Source organism: Nilaparvata lugens, chromosome 3, assembly GCF_014356525.2.
Source record: "Nilaparvata lugens isolate BPH chromosome 3, ASM1435652v1, whole genome shotgun sequence".
NCBI classification, from domain to species: Eukaryota; Metazoa; Arthropoda; class Insecta; order Hemiptera; family Delphacidae; genus Nilaparvata; species Nilaparvata lugens.
The window spans coordinates 61,756,556-61,775,120 of record NC_052506.1 but is presented as its reverse complement, the minus strand read 5'-3'; the positions used below and the strand labels follow the sequence as shown (position 1 = coordinate 61,775,120).

Genomic DNA, 18,565 nt, shown 5'->3' with positions numbered 1-18,565 from the left:
TATCGATATGCTCACCACATTGTTAATTGATAAATACAAGTAAAGTTTAATCATTCCGTTCTCCGCAAATCTAAAGAATTTCTCACATTTTCTCTCATTGTTTCCTCAAGTTTCAAGAAGATATGGATATTGGTGGGAGGAGATGAAAAAAATTTGTAAGTGTTGGTGTTGATTGTTTGAAAAGAAAAGTCCTAGAACTGAAAAGGAAAGAAGAGAAGTCTTAGCCCTCTTCAGTCACATTTCAATAATATTGCTTGAGTTAGCAGTACAATATAAACAGTCTTGTTCCACGTAATGTGATCACCCCCATCCTGAAAGAGGGCAATCTGGCTGTGAGATTGGAAATTCATAGAATACGTCATAAATAAAACATAGTTTTAGTTATTACGATTGAATTCGGTTACCACTATCAATGGAATCCATTAATTCTCGGGTTGTAATAATGTTATTTCAGTTTTCAGAGCAGAATTAAATTTATCTGAGTTTAATTGCTTTGTTCGTATTGAAGCAACAACTGGCCCGATTATAAATTCGTTCAACCACGAGACGCAGACAGTATGGAGCATTTGGCTGAAACCACATCCATAAATTTCTGCTACTCACGACTACAGATTGTTGAAATACATAAATACGATTCAATGTATGTAACTACTGTATGGACAATAGAGATTATTTTTCCATACAGATATGTAAAAAATGAAGATTTTTAAATTTGAACTATGACAGAGAGACAACCGATAAATCTAGACACATACAAAGCTTAATTAACATAGAATAGAAGTGAAGTATCGTCAAAGTAAAATTGAATTAGTAAATTAAATAAGGATTATTGCGTACATAAAATTATTTCAGGTCGATACAACTAGGCTTAGTCCCGACAAAATTAATTCTATACGAGATGTAATATGAGAAGTATTATAAATAATATATGAACATTATTTTCCTACAACATAACACTGAGTAAAATCGTATGTACGAGTACAATCAGCAACCTCAATCTTTATGATACCAAGAGTACATTCATGAGCATATTTATTACGTTTTTTCAAGTTCACCGTGGAATACAGTGGTCATTTTTCATAAAATGTTATAGGTAGGTGAAGTTGGAATAGCATGCTGGTTTTTATGGAGTTTCAAATGACTTTTAAGATGGGAGATACCAGAATTGTATTTTATAACTAACTTATCCATATTCAGTCTTTTGTACGAGTTGATATATACGTAGGCTATAAACCATATAATATAATTCGTTTGAGGTTTATGATGATATCAACAAACCAAAAGTTGAGGGTTGCCAGGCTACAAATGTGTCATCATTTATGGATGTCCTTTAATGGGTGTGCAGGAGTTAGCACCCTTGGGCATAAAACTAGCAAGGTGATAAATGTCTACTGCCGTCACATCACAATCTTCTCAATGAGCAATAGTGTGGCTGCTTCTATCAACAAGTTAATATCAAAGTAGAATGTGCCGAGTGGCAAAGGGCCAAAATCGCCTCATGCAAAACTAATTATTTTGGTGCGTTGGAGCTGGATTATATTGGCTAGGAAGCAACTAAAATTCGTAAAGGGAATAGCGAGGATTTAGATTTCAAGTCACTGGAATTAGGTTGGTTGGGCGTGAAATCGTAATCACAGTGCTCTGTCACTGATCGAGAATAGTAGTCGACACGACACGACACGACACGTCACCACCCACTGACGGAGATGGAAGGCCAGCAACTGGCACTGGTAACCAGGCAAGTAACTAGCAAACGGCTTAATTGCAATCTCACTAACCTCTGCACAGTCACTTCGATTAACATCCAACTGATGCTTGGTGTCACTATTGACTTTGATAGTTCAACGCTTAGATTTGATGTGATGTGATACTCCGAATTTCCTTGAGATATGAATCAAACGTCATCATACATATTATTCAAATTAGATTTCCACGATTGCTTCGATAAATTCATCTGGAACCGGTTTTATGATTTTGCTAAAGTTACGAAATGGTAAGTGTCAATCAAGCACTTTTAATACAAATGAACAATAATTTATCTAAGTCAGATTACTGGATGAAGTCAGATTCATGAATGATGAATTATATGTGACAAAATGCAGAAGATATTATGCCCTTCAACTGGAGAGGATATAATTTTTCAGCTGAAAATAATTATTGTAAACCTTTCGATGATTGAACATAAAATACCAAAATTTTCATAGAGCTTAGTTTATTAGATCTAACATGTGGATGTGGAAACTAACAAGAGTGAAGCTGAACAATGTGAAATTGAAACCTTTCAGCTATATGAAATGTCTATTGAAACTTGGAAAGCAACTCTTAAAAATATAAATAAAATATTATAAAAAATTGATGTCCTCAGTTATGAAATCATATTGCAAAGATGGTATCAAACTTAGACAGGCGTTAACAAATAATTAACAAATTAAAATGTGAAGACGAACTTATCCTGAAAGTGCCGAGAAGGAAATTGAGAAGTTACACTCATCTGGAACAGAATCTGGAATTATTTACTGTGATGCAGAGCACGAATCCTTAAATGTCCAAGTTTTGCTTGAGAAGACTTTTCCATTACTTGTCATTTGAGCTTTATCGATAAGTTTCGGAACTGTTGGTCTGGGGAGAGGCAGAGGGAGTTTGAGATTACTTTGTTATCTTCAGGATAGCTGAACTGGAGACTGAAGCGACCCATTGTAACTTGTGACTAGAGTTTACAGTAAACTCTAGTAAATTTTGGCACAATGCAAACACTGAAGCTGAACAATGACTAAAGCAATGCAAAAGCATTGTACACTGTCAACAAATTGTTCTCTCCAAGTATAAAAATATCCAAATACTACAAGAATCGTGGAAAAACTTTGAATACAGAAAAGGTATCACAGAGTTTCACAGAGTGTGCAGGTTATATAGGTCGAACAAAAAGAGAATTGCTGGAAATATTCTACTCTCATCTTGGAAATAGTTTGAATATATTTTAATTTTCTTTGGGATGATAAGAACTTTGCATATAAAACAAAAGTAACTGATTAAAACACGTGAATTGGGGGAAATGTAATCATCACAGGACTGGGAACAGTAAATAGAAATATGAATTGAATTTATGATTATTTACATTTAATTTTCGTGGATCATGATCAGATGGATCTATTCTATTTTTATATGAATAGTTAGAGGTAGGATTTCTGTATATCATGATAATGACTCCTCATTTACACTAATGACCCTCTGGGTTGGAGAACTCACTCATGAAGTGTTGTATTGTAATCTTTGAAACCAGCAACTTATAATTATACAGATTTGGTTAATATTATGGAAACAGCTTAATATTTCTTTCACAAGAATAATTTGACAGTAGGTTTTATTGGGGATCCCATTTGAAATGAAAAAATTACTCTGTTACAAATATTACTCTGTCGCTTCAACAATTTTGTCCCTCATATCAATTGAAATTCATTTTTTCAAATGAGAAGGTCATGTGATCATGATTTCAATACAGAGTTCTAAGAGAAAATGAATGGTGAAAACCGCACATTGATATTTCAACCCTTATCAGTTTGTTGATGTAAAAGTTGTATATCATGTTGCAAATTAACCAGCTGAAATAATATGAGTGCATGGAGGTCTTTGTGATAGCTTCCAAATAGCCTCAGCTGATGTTATGAATGGATGGAAAAACTGCTGTAATTGTATGCAGTGAATTCTTCAGCTGAATAAATGATAAATCAAATAAATTTTCTTCTTATGCACTCTCAATGTAATTTTTATATCCTGAAAAATGACGAATGAGTGAATCAATTTTGCTCGAACTTGACTTCTAAAAAGGTTCGAGGAATAAGTGTTCAAAATTTGAAGCTGATTGATCAATTCTCTCTAAAGTTATTGTAGAGCATACATACAGACGGACAACGACTTTGGCCTTCAGTAAGTCAAAAGTAAGAACTCGCTAACGCTCGTTCAAATAACAGTGATCACTTCAATCTATATGAACAAGTAAAATTCTTATATTCCACTAAGGTGAGATTGAACTCACAGAAGTTAATTCACAAATCATAAATTGATTGTCAGTTTATCAGTCACCGAATCAGTTTTCTCATATACAATATTTATGATAGCATGAATAAAATACATCACGAATGAGACTCCAGTACAACAGCATGATGTGTGAAAAGAACTAAATTGAATTGAATTAAATTTGATATTTAATTTTTCCATGTAAGATAATATTACTTTATTACCAAGTAGCACTTTTTGTTATATACAGAGTGTTTCAGAAGTAGTGTCCAACATTCTAGGGTATTGTTCCTGGATGACAGGAGACTACAAATGTCGTATTTGAAGTGTCCAAAACTCAGCGGTTATCCTTATAGCTGCCATTTAGTTTTTTTCACTTAAGTTAGGAATTTTTATCTCAAGAACGAAATGTCGTATTGATCTGAAATTTGGCATGAATACGACATTTCGTTCTTGAGATAAAAATTCCTAAGTGAAAAAAACAAAATGGCAGCTATAAGGATAAAGCTGAGTTTTGGACACTTGAAATACGACATTTGTAGTCTCCTATCATCCAGGAACAAAACTCTAAAATGTTCGACACTACTTCTGAAACATTCTGTATATTAGTACTGTACCTTTTATCTTTTATTCAATAGTGGGAAAAAACTGTATTCATGGAGTTAGTATTTACATTGTATATACGTTTCAAATCGGAAATTGCGCTTGAATTACACCAAATTCAATACTACATTTTTGGTGCTTATATCCATATTTTTAGAATGCACGGAATCTTACAATATTAAAATATCAAGAATCAGCTAACATAAGAGGAAAAGTGGTGATTATACAAAAGAATCCCGATTAGATCACGTTCCTGCTTCGCAAGTACTTGTTTCATTCTATACCTTTTTCATCCCGATAATCTGATCGACAATCAGGTTGTATTCACACCTTATTTGGAGTTGAGATAAACATTCTTAGGAAAAGCAAATGATGAATTAGTTGGACGTGATAAATCTTTTTCTTCCATTTGCTACATCATGCTACACTGGACTATAGACTATTTGTGTAGGCTTGGATATTCCTCTCAATACGGTAATCAACTCTAGAAAAAGAAGAATAGAAACTACAAAGAGAGTATCATCAGAGACGAATAATGAAAATATCTTCTATCTCTGCTCTCGGTATCTCTGCTCTATGGTATGATAATATTCTCTTCAATTGAAGAACTGTCACGGGAATAATTGACCGAATGTAACATAAAATATTGTAAGTCCGAACCAAATGGACCGTTTCATTGAAATGGGGTGATCGTCTCTTGCATAGGATATCTACTATTCTGTTCTCTCTGAAGTGTGTGAGGGGAGCAGTAGGGTATAATTCCCTGCTTGTGATCTATCATTGCTATCTCATGTCTGTCATTCGTTACAGTTTGATATTCTGGGGTGGCTATGACACACACCTTGAGGTTATTTTCAGGAGGCAGAAAAGAGCTCTGAGTATGAACTTCAACCTCAGTGCCCGTACAACTGTAGGTCTTATTTTGTGAGAGAGCATATTAACTTTGCCAGCCATGTACTTTCTGGAGATCATCACGTACGTTAGTAAAAGATGGAGGGCATTCTCATCCGTTTTACTTGATCATTCCTACAATACGAGGAGTGGTGGCTCAATCCTCGGTTACCCGGCACATAGACGAACCCTTCTGGATAAAGGCTCACACTATTGTGCAATAAAAATTTTAAATAGACTCCCCCACAATTTTATAGATTTTTCCAACTTTTCAAAGATGACCGGAAGAATAAGGAAAGTTCTGTTGAAAAGAGCGTCATACACAGTGAATGAATGTGTGGATGTCTTGAGGGAAGAAAATAACATATCATATAATTATTACAAAATCAAAATTTCCTTTAAATCAACTGAAATTAAACGATTTCTTCTAGGGGGTGCTCCTGAAGGCAGTGTTTTTCTTTGACGTCTCCTCCTTGCACTATTGTACTTTCTGTGTTTATTATTGATTGTGACGATTCAATGTTGTGAAGCTTGTCTTTTATATGCAACTACTTGAATAAATGGAATTTGATTGATTTGATTGATTCTATATTGAATGAATGTTATCTTTATTAATGAACTAACATATTTCATGACCATCAAATAAGAATCTTGATGGGAGTAAAATTATTATGTGTGCCGTGGTTTTTTCTGTTGATTTATGAAATACTACTGGTTTTATGCTCGAGGTTGCTGTACTATATTGGAAGCCTTTCCTATAGATTCTTGTGTAATGCATGGAATTTCGATCAATATTGAGAATTCAAATATTCGTTTTATTTTAAGTGTATTGAGTTCTAGAATCGAATCATTGAACCATGAGTATAAAACAAACTGGAAGAGGAAATTTTCGGGAGGTGTTATAATGCCTATAAATTTCCTTTTCTAATTGGTAGTGATCATGATATTGGTCATTTATCCATTGATTTCATTTGATAACAAATTTGAAAGCTGAGAATGAAGTACTGGTATTTTCTCTGTACTCTGAAGAACGCAATGATATGGAAGATGACGGCAGAATGTTCTTATAGCTGTTAGCCTGGGAGACTTTAAAAGGTTTTATGATACGATTCTCATAAATGCGTTTTCCCACAATGCTACTATCCTCCTTCTCAGACGACTAGAGCAAGCCATGAAAATGCGTATCCCATTCCATTAGATGAGAACAATCTTGGGAAGAAGCGCTATCTTATCTTATTTGAATATAACACTTCTTTGGTCATTCCGTTTATTTTCAATTTGGTATTCCAAGATACCAGACCGGAGCTAACCCACGTCTGAATGATTGAATTGTAAATGTTAAAATTAAACCATTTCCCTACTGGAATGCAACTCACTGATGCTCAAGACGTGGGAAGTGGAATTGAAACTCATTGGAAAACAATTCAAAGTACTCTCAGATAACTTTTCTCCAATGAAGAAGTCTTTTCAAACAAAAGTTCATATTTACTTTCAGCACAATATATTTTTCTCTGAATGTCACTACATTTCTCTGTTGTGTCATTATATGGGAACAGATTCAATCGGATCTTGAAAAATAGCGATTAAAATTAATTAAACATTGAATTAAAAATTCTACCCCTTCGCAAGAATTCAAATACACTGACAGAAGATTGATTATTATTGTAAAATACATTCTTATGCTTTATAATTATGCTATCAATAATGCTCCTTAAAATTTTTCAAAGCTGGACCAGATTACCTTCTCATCTATCTTATACTTTCTTTCAATTACCATTGAAATTTGGTAATATAGTGAGCTCAAGCAGCTTTGATACAGCATGGTTTGAATGAACATTTGAAATTGAATGTTATAGGGATCAAATCCAGATGAGAAATATTGATGTTTTATCAGAGCTTGAAGGAGTTACTATTGTCCACGAAGATAAGATTCCACTGCGTTGCTATTTGTGGAATAGAAACTCCGTACAGTTTCTTTCTCCAAGAGGAATCTTTGCGTAACAGTAATAATACCTCCGATTGCAATAAAGGATGTTGCCTGCAGCTATCCATGTTTTCTGCAGAAACGGTAGCGGAATTTGATGAAAAATGTCAAAATACACCCGTTTGCGCAATCAGTTCGTGTGATCAAGACTTTTGTGAGAAAAACAAATTAAATTAAATTCTGACTGGATTGTTTTCGAAGTTTGCGACTCCAAGAAAAATATTATCAATAAAGGAATACTCTCTAAATAGTATTGTCGTATCCAATTTTTTTTTAGAATTTGAGTGACATTGTTTCATAATAATATTCCAGAAGTATGAAATTAGGCTGCATGTGAAAATAAAATTCATTGGAGTCACAATTTCATTTTTTCATGCACAAATTCATAACTTATTATAATGATTATTATCTCAGCCGGCGTTGTTATTTAAGATTGTTCCAGATGATTGTTGAGAACATGAAAAGCTCTCGTCACTGTCTTATCAGCTCACCATTCAAGCCGTTCAGATCCTCGTGGGAAGGAGTTTAATTTATTGGTGAATGCTATCTTTATTACTCTCCCCCTATTTCAATAATATTTTTTTATCTTCAATACTCTGCATTACCTTGAACCAGGTTCACAACAAAACTTAACACAGTTATCTTGTTTTCAAAATTTGGGGAATGCAAACAGTACCCTTCATAGCTCTAGAATGAGTATTGTACAGATCGAGTGGGGAAAGTGCTATATCGATCCCAGTTGCAATTCACAATAAATGAGAAGGCTGAAATTATTTTCTCATTCTCTTTACAATATCTCATATTCAATGATGTGGAGTTTTCACAGCATCTAGTTTGGAATTCTTTTTCTGCAATTAAAATTCTCCATTCCAGATCAGAATGGAAGCAAAGAGAATACTGAGAGTGAACAGTAGCGGTCTGCTCACAAAACGTTGTGAAGGGTGGTCAAGAATCATCAGGGAATGCCATTGCAATGAACTGCAATTATTTCACGCTGTCATTGAATCTCTTGCTACAGAATAGAATGTAATGTACTCTGTGATGAGTGATGGAGCGAAACTTTTTTTGTACTTGCTCACACTTCTCGGTACTTGCTCAGTTGAACCAGGAAAATTCAGATTTGTAAGTACGAAATGATAACTTCCAAGTATATAATTATTATGTGTAAATTATAATTGTTATAAAACCGTTATAATCGAGATTATCTGGTTTGGGTTCGATGTTCTATAAATGATGTGTTCAGTTTATAAGGCTTTTTCGTACTGGGAATTCAAAAAATAATTCCATCATTTTGCTTATTGCCAATTCAAGGTTTTAGAAGCGTGGAAAAATAATCATCACCAGTAATAGTACACTAATGTGAGGTTAACTCAACAGTTCAAAGTAAACTTATGTGTCAAAAACATTGAGAAAAAAATTTGAATACGACATAAATTTGTAGGTGAGTAGGTTCATCGATCGATTTGACGGGAAACTTTGCTATGACTTAATAGGCCTAATGCATTCCCATCAATCCATGATGTATTATTTATCAGAGACAACTGATATATCTTATATATTATCTTATCATACTTTTTACAACTGTTATATATCTTTTCTCCATGGTATTATTCAGTGGTTTAGAACAGAAATGATTGATTAATGGAGAGCAAGATTGTGCAGAGAAGTTGTTTGAAGAAGTTATGCTCATGAAATCTAACTTCATGTTATGTGAGTGCACAACTGGACTGAACTGAGAAAACAAGACCTCCTTTCAGATGAAATTCAATGAATATATATTATGTAATGAAAATATATTCTGAATGATAGATTTACTTTGTGGAAAGAAAGTCATGCATGCTTGAGTCCTGAGAGAATGTTTATTCGGCATCGAATCTTTTCCACACGATAAAACATATAGTTTTCCATGAAAGTTGATAGAAGACGGCATGATATTTCCTCTTAAGATTTATTGAAGAATGGAATTTGGCTACTCCAGACGCAGAACATGGAGCTTGAAGTAGAGCAGAGCTTGATTTTTTTTCAAAATATTATGCTTATGTCATGCTGTCATGAGTGACTTTCGAGCGAAATTGTAGTCTTGAATTGGTGGGCACATCTTATACAATATTTTTAAATGTTCAATATTTCAGAAGTAGTTTAGAAGATTGGCAGAATCAATGCATTCATGATATGAGATCAGACTAGATGCATTGTCCAAAAAATGACCTATTTATTCAAGAACGTCGATGTATGGACTGGAAAATGCAACCGTTGTCACTGGAATTTCTGAGTTAACATCTCCTGATTTGATTATGGAGGAGAGTTGCCCTATATTCTGAGAAGCATTCTATAAACATCATATCAGAATGAAAAATCACTTTAGATCGATTTCATCACCAGAAGTTGAAAATTCATAACTTCAATTTCAGATTTCAAATTTTTAAACAATTTCAAGATGGAAATATAAAATAAATACAAATGCGATGAATAAAATGATTGTACTTCAAATCCCTATTATTATCATCATCGTCATTTATTATTGAGTTCGTATTAGTTCATTCATCGAACTTCAAAATTACAATTTTTGTTCCTCTCAATGAACGTCCAACAATTTTCCAAACCAAAACCTATTGGTATTCTCAGATATTCTTGAGCATTATTATGCCTTATTTTCAATCATGATCAAAGATAGAATAGAATAGCCTATGTTAACACTTGTCAGCGTCTCAGTTCCCAATGTCTATTTCCAAACTTCTTTAAAATTATCTTGGATCTATAAAAATTAAAATTTTAATTTTGAGTTCAAATTTGCACTAATACTCTGGTCGATGAAAAGATGGATGAGCAAAACAACAATTCCAAAACGAAAACTCAAATGCAGTGAATGTCCTGCACCCAATTCTTGAAATTATATCATCTACGCATGTCTCATCTCTAACTATAACTTTTGCATGAAATAGGAAATTAAATAATCCCTTTTCTCTTCCAAGAATACAAGTGTGAGAAATGCGGAGTCATAAGATGACCGAAATGTAGTTTTCAACTTCAGCAGCTTCAGAAAGCCAAGCCATGATATAACTTTTCCGCTATCTAGGCCTACCATTAGTCAGTTTCCCAGATCAAGAAACTTTAACATCACTCTCTTGTCCTGAGAATGTCTCACTCCGTGAGTTTCTCAATTCGTGAAACAGAGTTTACACTACAATAAAACACAGTTTATTGTGATACAGCAGATACAAGCTGTAAGATAATGAGCCTTTCGTGTAACTTAACTTATGACTGTCAGTGTAGTCATAGTCTTTAGATACGTACTACTTCCATTTGGAGCGATAACACATTGGTACACTACTACTTTATCGAACCGAGCTGTCTAATTTTGGTTCAAAAGTTGAATAATTCCAACATACATCATCTCTCTTATTTGTTTAAAAAGGATTATGAACAGCCAATGATCAAGATAAAGATCAAACTAAACTTCTTATTTTATTAAACTCCTTGAATAGGCCTACTCAATTCCTTTAATACTATTTCAAGGAGACTGGCACTTTCCATGTGAAGCATACAAATTCTGCATCTGATCATGATAAATTTCAAATGGAAGATTATTTGGAAACATAACTTTTAGTTTGCTCATAGTTCATATAGTTTATAGAGCAGAGATGGAATATGTTATGATTATACTCATTCATTATTATTCAGTATTCAAGGTCAGAAGTAAACCCACTTTAAAGGTCAGTAGTAAACTTTTCCAATTAGTCAAAGTAGACCCACTAGATGAATAGTTAGGTAGAATAGGACTTTTTCAAAAATGTTTTAACCTGCTTTTGAAATATTCTATTGTGTTGTAGAAACTTATTTCAACAAAATGATTGAAAATATCCCACTAAATCATAGCTCTAGTTGTATGTTTTATGGAGTTTCATCTCTTTTTCATATCGAAAAGTGATCAACTTTTTTATAGAACTTTTTTCCTTCCTAAGATATCACATTGTGTTTTGCTTCAGTGTTTTGCTCTTCCAATAATACCCGAAATTGCATTGTGAACATGTGAATGGTTTTGAGGGGAATAAATCTTTAAAATTAATCCATTACATTAGCATTCTCTGCAGAATTTCAAGTCAAGCTGGGACCTTCCAGCAAAGACTCTGCTCCAACAAAATTCCATACGTATTTACTTACTCTTTGTGTATGATATATTTATATAGACTTATAATATATCGATATTAGTATTATTATGATAATAGCGATCGATAATAATAACTTCAAATGACTAATAAATATGAATTTGAATGTGATAGTTACCGTATTATCGATTCCCTGCCGGAAGCCGCCCGACGAGGAAGAGGAAGAGGAGACGCGCTGGCCGGTTAGGCTGTTGCCTTTGACGAGCGCCTGGTCGATGTACAGAGTCAGCCTGATCACCACCTGAATCACCATCGCCACAAACAGATTCTTATGGATCCTTGTTCGATTATTCCGCAGACTCCTGAATGCAAACATTGAAAAACAATGAGCACAACAGGTAACGGAAGATAGTTTATAATGGGGAGAATGAAATTCATGCCACAGATAAAAAGACATACAATGACATGACTAAGTTCAAGGTTGAATGGTAGAGAGGACTTAAAAGTCCTAACTCCGCCTAATGAAGATTTTTTTTTCATTTTAATTTTAATTCCAAATGCCTGCAACAGGAGAAGTTAGTTAAGTTCACTGAATTATTCGAGAAATACTGCTAGAAAGTGATGATTTTGATTGATAAAATATATTAAGGAGGAAAAAATTAACATGGAAAGCATTCAACAGAAGTACGAAAAGCAAAACCCATCACTGTAACATCCTAAGTGAAGATTGGGACAGTGGAAAGGGAGATTAGAGTAGAGATGATTGGAGGATTCAAATATGACATCTAAACTTTGAAAATGGGAACGCATTCAAATTGATAATGTTTATAGATTAGTTCGATCATCGCACAATATAGAATTTGTAGGCAAGAGTTAGTCATTATACATAACAATATTATTATTCATATGAAATTGATAGTGATAGGATTAAATCCGATAAGTGGTCTGTCTCTCGTTTGCTATTGGTCTGATAAGAAGTATAAATGGTTAAATAATCGAATGAGGAATGAAAAGGATGAAAGTGTATTGATAGATAATTAATAACAGTTGAAGGGATAAAGTGACCATTCAGTATTCCGTGAATGACCCTTCCAGTAAATGAGTACAAGAAAGTTATAAAAAATGCATTTGCGAGATATTATATATGCGTACTCAGAAAATCATCATGAGATAATTCAATTAATGCTGCATTTCAAATATTTTTCGCCTTTTTTCGACATGATATTCTATGGGCTAGAGCATAGTATATTATATAATAGAGCTTTCAAAACTTGGTAATTTAGCTTTGTGGAGTAAAAATGTGTTTTCCGGTGTGGGCTATGTATTCATTTCAATCACAGGGTATAACATAATTTCCTATGTAATCAATAAAAGCTGAGCTCTTCTCCAATCTGATGAAATACATAGCTATGAAAACATTTTTCATATAGGTTTGTCCAAAACAATGACAATATTGTTATAAAGATGAATATTATAATATGACATGATTCAAGTCAATGAAGCATTAAGTTGACTGACACTTATTCGAATGAGTTTCAATGTCATGATTCGAAATACTCATTGAGTTACAATGGGTGTGACAGCGTATTTGAAGGCATATAATCCTACACACACTCAGTCACATAAATATTGATGAGAAGGAAATTATTCCATTTAGAATTTTTTGATGGGATGAGTGAGTGTAGAGTGTAGGCTACCAATTTGATCATGGAATTTTAAATTCATCTCCATGTTGGAATCATCATTAATGCTACCGTGTATTCATTCCAGAATCTATCCTATTGTGAGTTGATGAAATTCAAAAGATGTGTGAACAAATAAACATTGGAATTTTTTCTTACTGATATAATGTTCCGTTTTGTGGAACAATATAAAAGGCATTTTCGACTTATCAAATTTAGTTTTATGATTAGATATAGATTAATTCTATTTTGAGTTTTCAGTCGCGTATTGGAAATAGCATGGGATGGGATATCAGATGTTAGCTCAAAGAGATGTTGGAACTTGTACATGCACTGTCGTAAATGGATATCATGTTGTTACCTCATCCATTTTAATGTGCAACTAGCATCAAAAGAGGAGAAACCGATACACGCGGAATGGCTTTCTGCATTTTGGCCAATAGAAACGCACCTCATGCACGGATAGCATCAGGCAGCAGAGGCACCTGTTCTTTGAGCTTCAGAGCTTGAAATTTCGAAAATCCATCAGCGCATGTTACTTCAGGCTCCATGATCTTGGAAACGTTTGCCAGTATATTTCAAGCATCGACAGGTACAACTCTTTTACAGAAATTGTTAAGGTATTCGAAGTACTCACTGCTATCATTCGAGAGTTCCGGGTTCAATTTGGAAAAGTTTCAACAAGGTTTCTGTTGAAAACAGTATATTTCCCTCTCTCTTCAATATATCTCTATCCTTTAATGAACACTTGAGTGTGGGAGCACTGTCTCTATTATTTAGCATTGTTACCTTACAATTGCATGGAAAAGTAGATTCATGATACAGCAAACTCATTGTGTAAATATCATTCAAACATTGACATTTCAAAACTCCAAAAGATCAACTACTAGAAAATCGTCATCTCAACCCAATTGGAAAGCACCTTCGCTCTTTTTCAGAATTGAAGGTACGGTATAAATGAATCTACGTGTTGAATGTACGTCAAACTCATTGCTCATTATAATAATAGTTATGCAGCTTTAATATACAGTAGAACTCCAATTATCCGAATTAATGGGGACCGGGACCCATTCGGATAATCGGAGTTTTTTTTTAAATTGCCATTGGAGAGAAAAAAGCTACGTTTTGATATTGCACTATTTTTTTATTGAATTAAATGAAAGAAACATGATATTTTCACATGTTTTACTACACTGACTTGGCGGAGGGAAGGACAATAGTGAGCGAACGCGCAAACACTGGCTTCGCGGGGGGAAGAATAATAGCGCACTTGGACTTTTTTTGGACAAATTTTTTTCTGAAAGTGATTTGGATAATAGGCGATTTTGATAGTCGGAGTTTGGATAGTTGGAGTTCCACTGTAATAAGATAATATTGTATTTTTTAGTACATTATGGTATAATGGCCAGGAACGATGAATAGGTTTGAATAGGTTTGATCTCACTGACTTGTATGTGGAAATGAACTTCTCGTTTAGGCATATTCTTTGTTTTTTATATTCAGTGATAGAAATTGAAGGTGTCCCTGTTGACATTGTAGATCAAACGATTACGAGTGAAATGCAAATAAATACACGGATTTGAAGCTTTTTCAGTACAATGCTGGAGAATTGGAGTGTAAAACTAATCAACTGAATCCCATTCAGTCTGCACCCACAAAACCCGTGTGGCACGGCCCATGTCTGAACGATGCTCAAATTAGGTTCCGAAAAGTTGGTGGTGATGGTGGAAACAATGTGTGTGCGTGCGTGCGTGTGTGATACATGTGCATGTAGGCGCAGTGGATGGAATGACAAAAGGATGTAGGAATAGGAGGAGTTTTCCTCATGCAAGCCACCAACTGACCTGAAATGACAGAATATGGCGAGTGAAATCAGAAGAGCTGCCAGTGATATGCTGAAGCCGACTATTTCCAATGTGCGCGTTCTTTCGGCTATCTCAAGTTTTTTCTGTAACAAAACACAGACAGAGAGACCAATGAAAAACGGAACGATAAACATAGTACACATCCTCAACCGCATTGAACGCGTTTCTGTATTGTTCCTGCAAACACTGTTCATCTCAACAGCCAAATAAACTATTCAATCACGCTCAACCATCTGTCGGAGAAAAGAGAATAATATTCATCACGACAGAATATTGGAAAATTTTTAATATTATATCGCATCTCAAGAGAAAACTAACAACGTTGTACTCATCTAGGTGTTAATGTTATATGGCGCTTATGATGATTTTCTAGATAATATCACAGATACTTGGGCTTGAGACAATTGCATTCGAATTTAAGAATTGAAAAAAAATTCTTATTTGACCAAAAATGCAATAGCCTCTGAAAAAGAGAAAAACTGTAAATTTCATTGCTTGATTTGAGGTTCCAAACGCCCTACATGCTTTACAATACTCAATACTTTACAATGCTCAGATATACATGAAATACTATACAATACTCAGATACATGAAATTATTCAAGAGTTTTCAATTTCCAGACTTGGATTTTAAAACAGTTTATACAAGTTTAGTATTTGAAGGAATAAGGGGAAACAACTTTATAATGCACATTCTGTTGAGAATCTAAATAAAGGTTCTCTGCACTGCTACAAGCGATAGTGTTTAGTCTGAATTTGAATTTATAGATTCACGGAAGATTATGAAAAAGATTATTATTATTCTGATTAATAATAGGCTCTTATTTGCAAAGACGTCATTCATAAAAAGTGAGCATCTTGTTCAGGCGAAACCATTCGAGGATACGTGATTTCTATTGGGTATTACCTTGAGTAAAATATAATAATAGTTTGTAGAGAATTTACTAGTTTGGAAGATGTTCAAATCGAAACATTTTTACAGTAACACATTATTTTCCAATACACGTATTGTATTTTCAATAACAGGTTGGCAATCTGATGAGTTATATGAACAGTAGAGCATTGAAAAAACGCAAACTCCTGAAAATCCTGAGTGGTGCTTGAGAGTTCAGACTCGGCCCTCTTTGGAGATAGAAAGGAAAAGTCAATACCGTACCGTAGCCGTGAAGGAGCCTCTTCGCAATTCCCCAGTCACGCAGTGCCGCACAGCCCCACGCATAATTGGTTGACTGATAAAATATAACGATGTATCCGATGATAGCCCCTTCCGTTTCAAAAATTATCAAGTATCTCAATACTGAATCAGTCTTTATGAAAATTTTAGATGATAAAGGGTTGTGTATATGGTAAAAACCCGTTTTTCACCAAAATGAAGCTGACAAACATGAGTAACACTATCGGAAATTTAGATTTGTGTGAAATTGAACTTGGAATTTATTGATGTTTCACTAACCCGAACCAATGAATTTCACAGTATTAAGTGAAGAGAATCTATGACCGAAAATGAATAATTCTCAATATTTTTGCAAAATGATTTCATAACCTATAAGAGTATTGCAATGTGACTTGATCGACTTGAGCTGAAATTATTGTATTTTTAATTTCTAGCAGATACTAAGCGATGCTCAGTCCTGATCATTTTATTAAACAAATTGATACTTTTTTCGAGTTAGATTGAATCATATCACAGAATATTCACTTTCTAATGAAATAATGAACAATTTTACGTGAATGTAAATATAATTTTATATGACATTTCATGTGTTATAAGGCAGTATTCTATCAAGGGATTTGTGTGTCCGAAATCCTAATTCTAACCGTGAATGGCCTGATGAATTCCTCGTCGCTTTTCAATTTGAAAGCAAGGTGGGCGGAAGGCTTCATTACCAAAACAAAGATAAAGTTGGCTCGACAGAGACCTAGATCCTCCATCTGACCGCAGTGCAGTCGAATCGACTCTCTGTTTACCCACGGCGGCCAATGCTGTTTAATCTCAAGTATCACAGATATTTGTGTTTTAAATTTTGTTCAAACACGGTACAAATGTAAATACATTTTTGAATTAACTGGCACATACTTTATATCAACTGGGTCACAGTTAAACTGTGCAGGTCCACAACTCATACAAAGTATCTATTTTTTTCTTCTGAAGATGATACAAAGTTGAATGGATTTTAATAACTTCATTTGAGGCGGATGATAATGAGAGAAGAGTGGACCTACAATTAGTTTCATATGGGTTCCAAAACCAAGGGGAAGTGATTTTTCAACGCATGAATCATATTCAGGAAAGTTGCCTCAAAAGTTTACGCTTCTAATAATTGGTTTAACTTGAAAAAATATCAATTTATTTAATAAAATTATTGTACATGAGTTGAACTCAAATTAATATTGTTGAATTGTTAGGAATACTAAAAGAGAACATTATTAATACTACTAGGTGAAATGATATTTCATTGATGAGTTTGAGCCTATTTGTTGGTTTATGAGTCTAAGCTGGTTTCTCTGCTCTTCCTATTTAGTGTTATTCATTCCCGAAATTCGTTGGATGGAAATTATGAATAAGAATAAATCATTCTCCAAAATGAAGTGGGAATGTTGAGTCAACATATTTTCTTTTTCCATGTTATGCTTTAACTAACTTTGAAGTTGGAATTGAAATTCTTTATTCTCCAAAAAAGATTAACAATACAATTATATTTGCATGTAAAAAATAAAATACATTTCATTGGTGGCTCCTCTTATGGGCACATGCCTGTGAGAGAGACCCGTTATACTGTACTTAATTTGTGTGCTCTAGCTTATTGCTCACTCTCGCTTGTATCCCAAATAGGGATTTGCGCTTTATATGTTCGTATAAAATTGATAAATGAATATTTGGTATTGGAAAAATCAACCTTATACTATGATTGAACTTATTTACACAACAGACTTATCATATATCCAATTAAAAACTGATACAAGATACAAATATTTATAACTTCAGATTTATTGAGCCGCAAGGCTCAAGGCTTTAAATCCAATTTTTATGAATTCAATATTTCTATTTGAGATACAATTCAGATAAAAGACCCTATTCTAGTGCTGTGTGATGTTACTCACCATAGCAGCCTTTTCTGATCCGACATAGAGCTTTCGGAACAGTTCGAGCATCTCGGGCGTATAGCAGGGCGTGTAGTTGGTCCATCCCTGCGGCGATGTCGCTTCCTCTCCTGGATGCTTTCCCTCCCACCGTCCCTCTGCAGAACATTTCTTGGTCGCAAATTCTGAAATAGAATGCAATAACAATCGATTCTAGAAATGTAAATAAAATAGTAGGGATAAAAATATAATTTATTATGAGAATTTATTTTTCTGTGTTTGAAATACACTATCCTTATGTTGAAAGCTTAGTGATGGACTGAATTGGGCGATTTTCTTG

The 18,565-nt window shown here is 34.0% G+C and overlaps 1 protein-coding gene across 4 annotated transcripts in view; it reads right to left on the bottom strand.

Moving 5' to 3' along the window:
• LOC111061045 (PDF receptor) overlaps positions 1-18,565 on the bottom strand; it is a 270,887-nt gene that overhangs the window by 58,640 nt on the left and 193,682 nt on the right. For all 4 annotated transcript variants that reach the window (XM_039424282.1, XM_039424285.1, XM_039424283.1 and 1 more), the window contains exons 4-6: positions 18,247-18,410; positions 15,125-15,228; positions 11,777-11,960 (exon numbers count right to left, since the gene is read on the bottom strand). In XM_039424282.1, the coding sequence (XP_039280216.1) occupies positions 11,777-11,960; positions 15,125-15,228; positions 18,247-18,410 (452 nt within the window). The remainder of the gene's footprint in view (positions 1-11,776; positions 11,961-15,124; positions 15,229-18,246; positions 18,411-18,565) is intronic.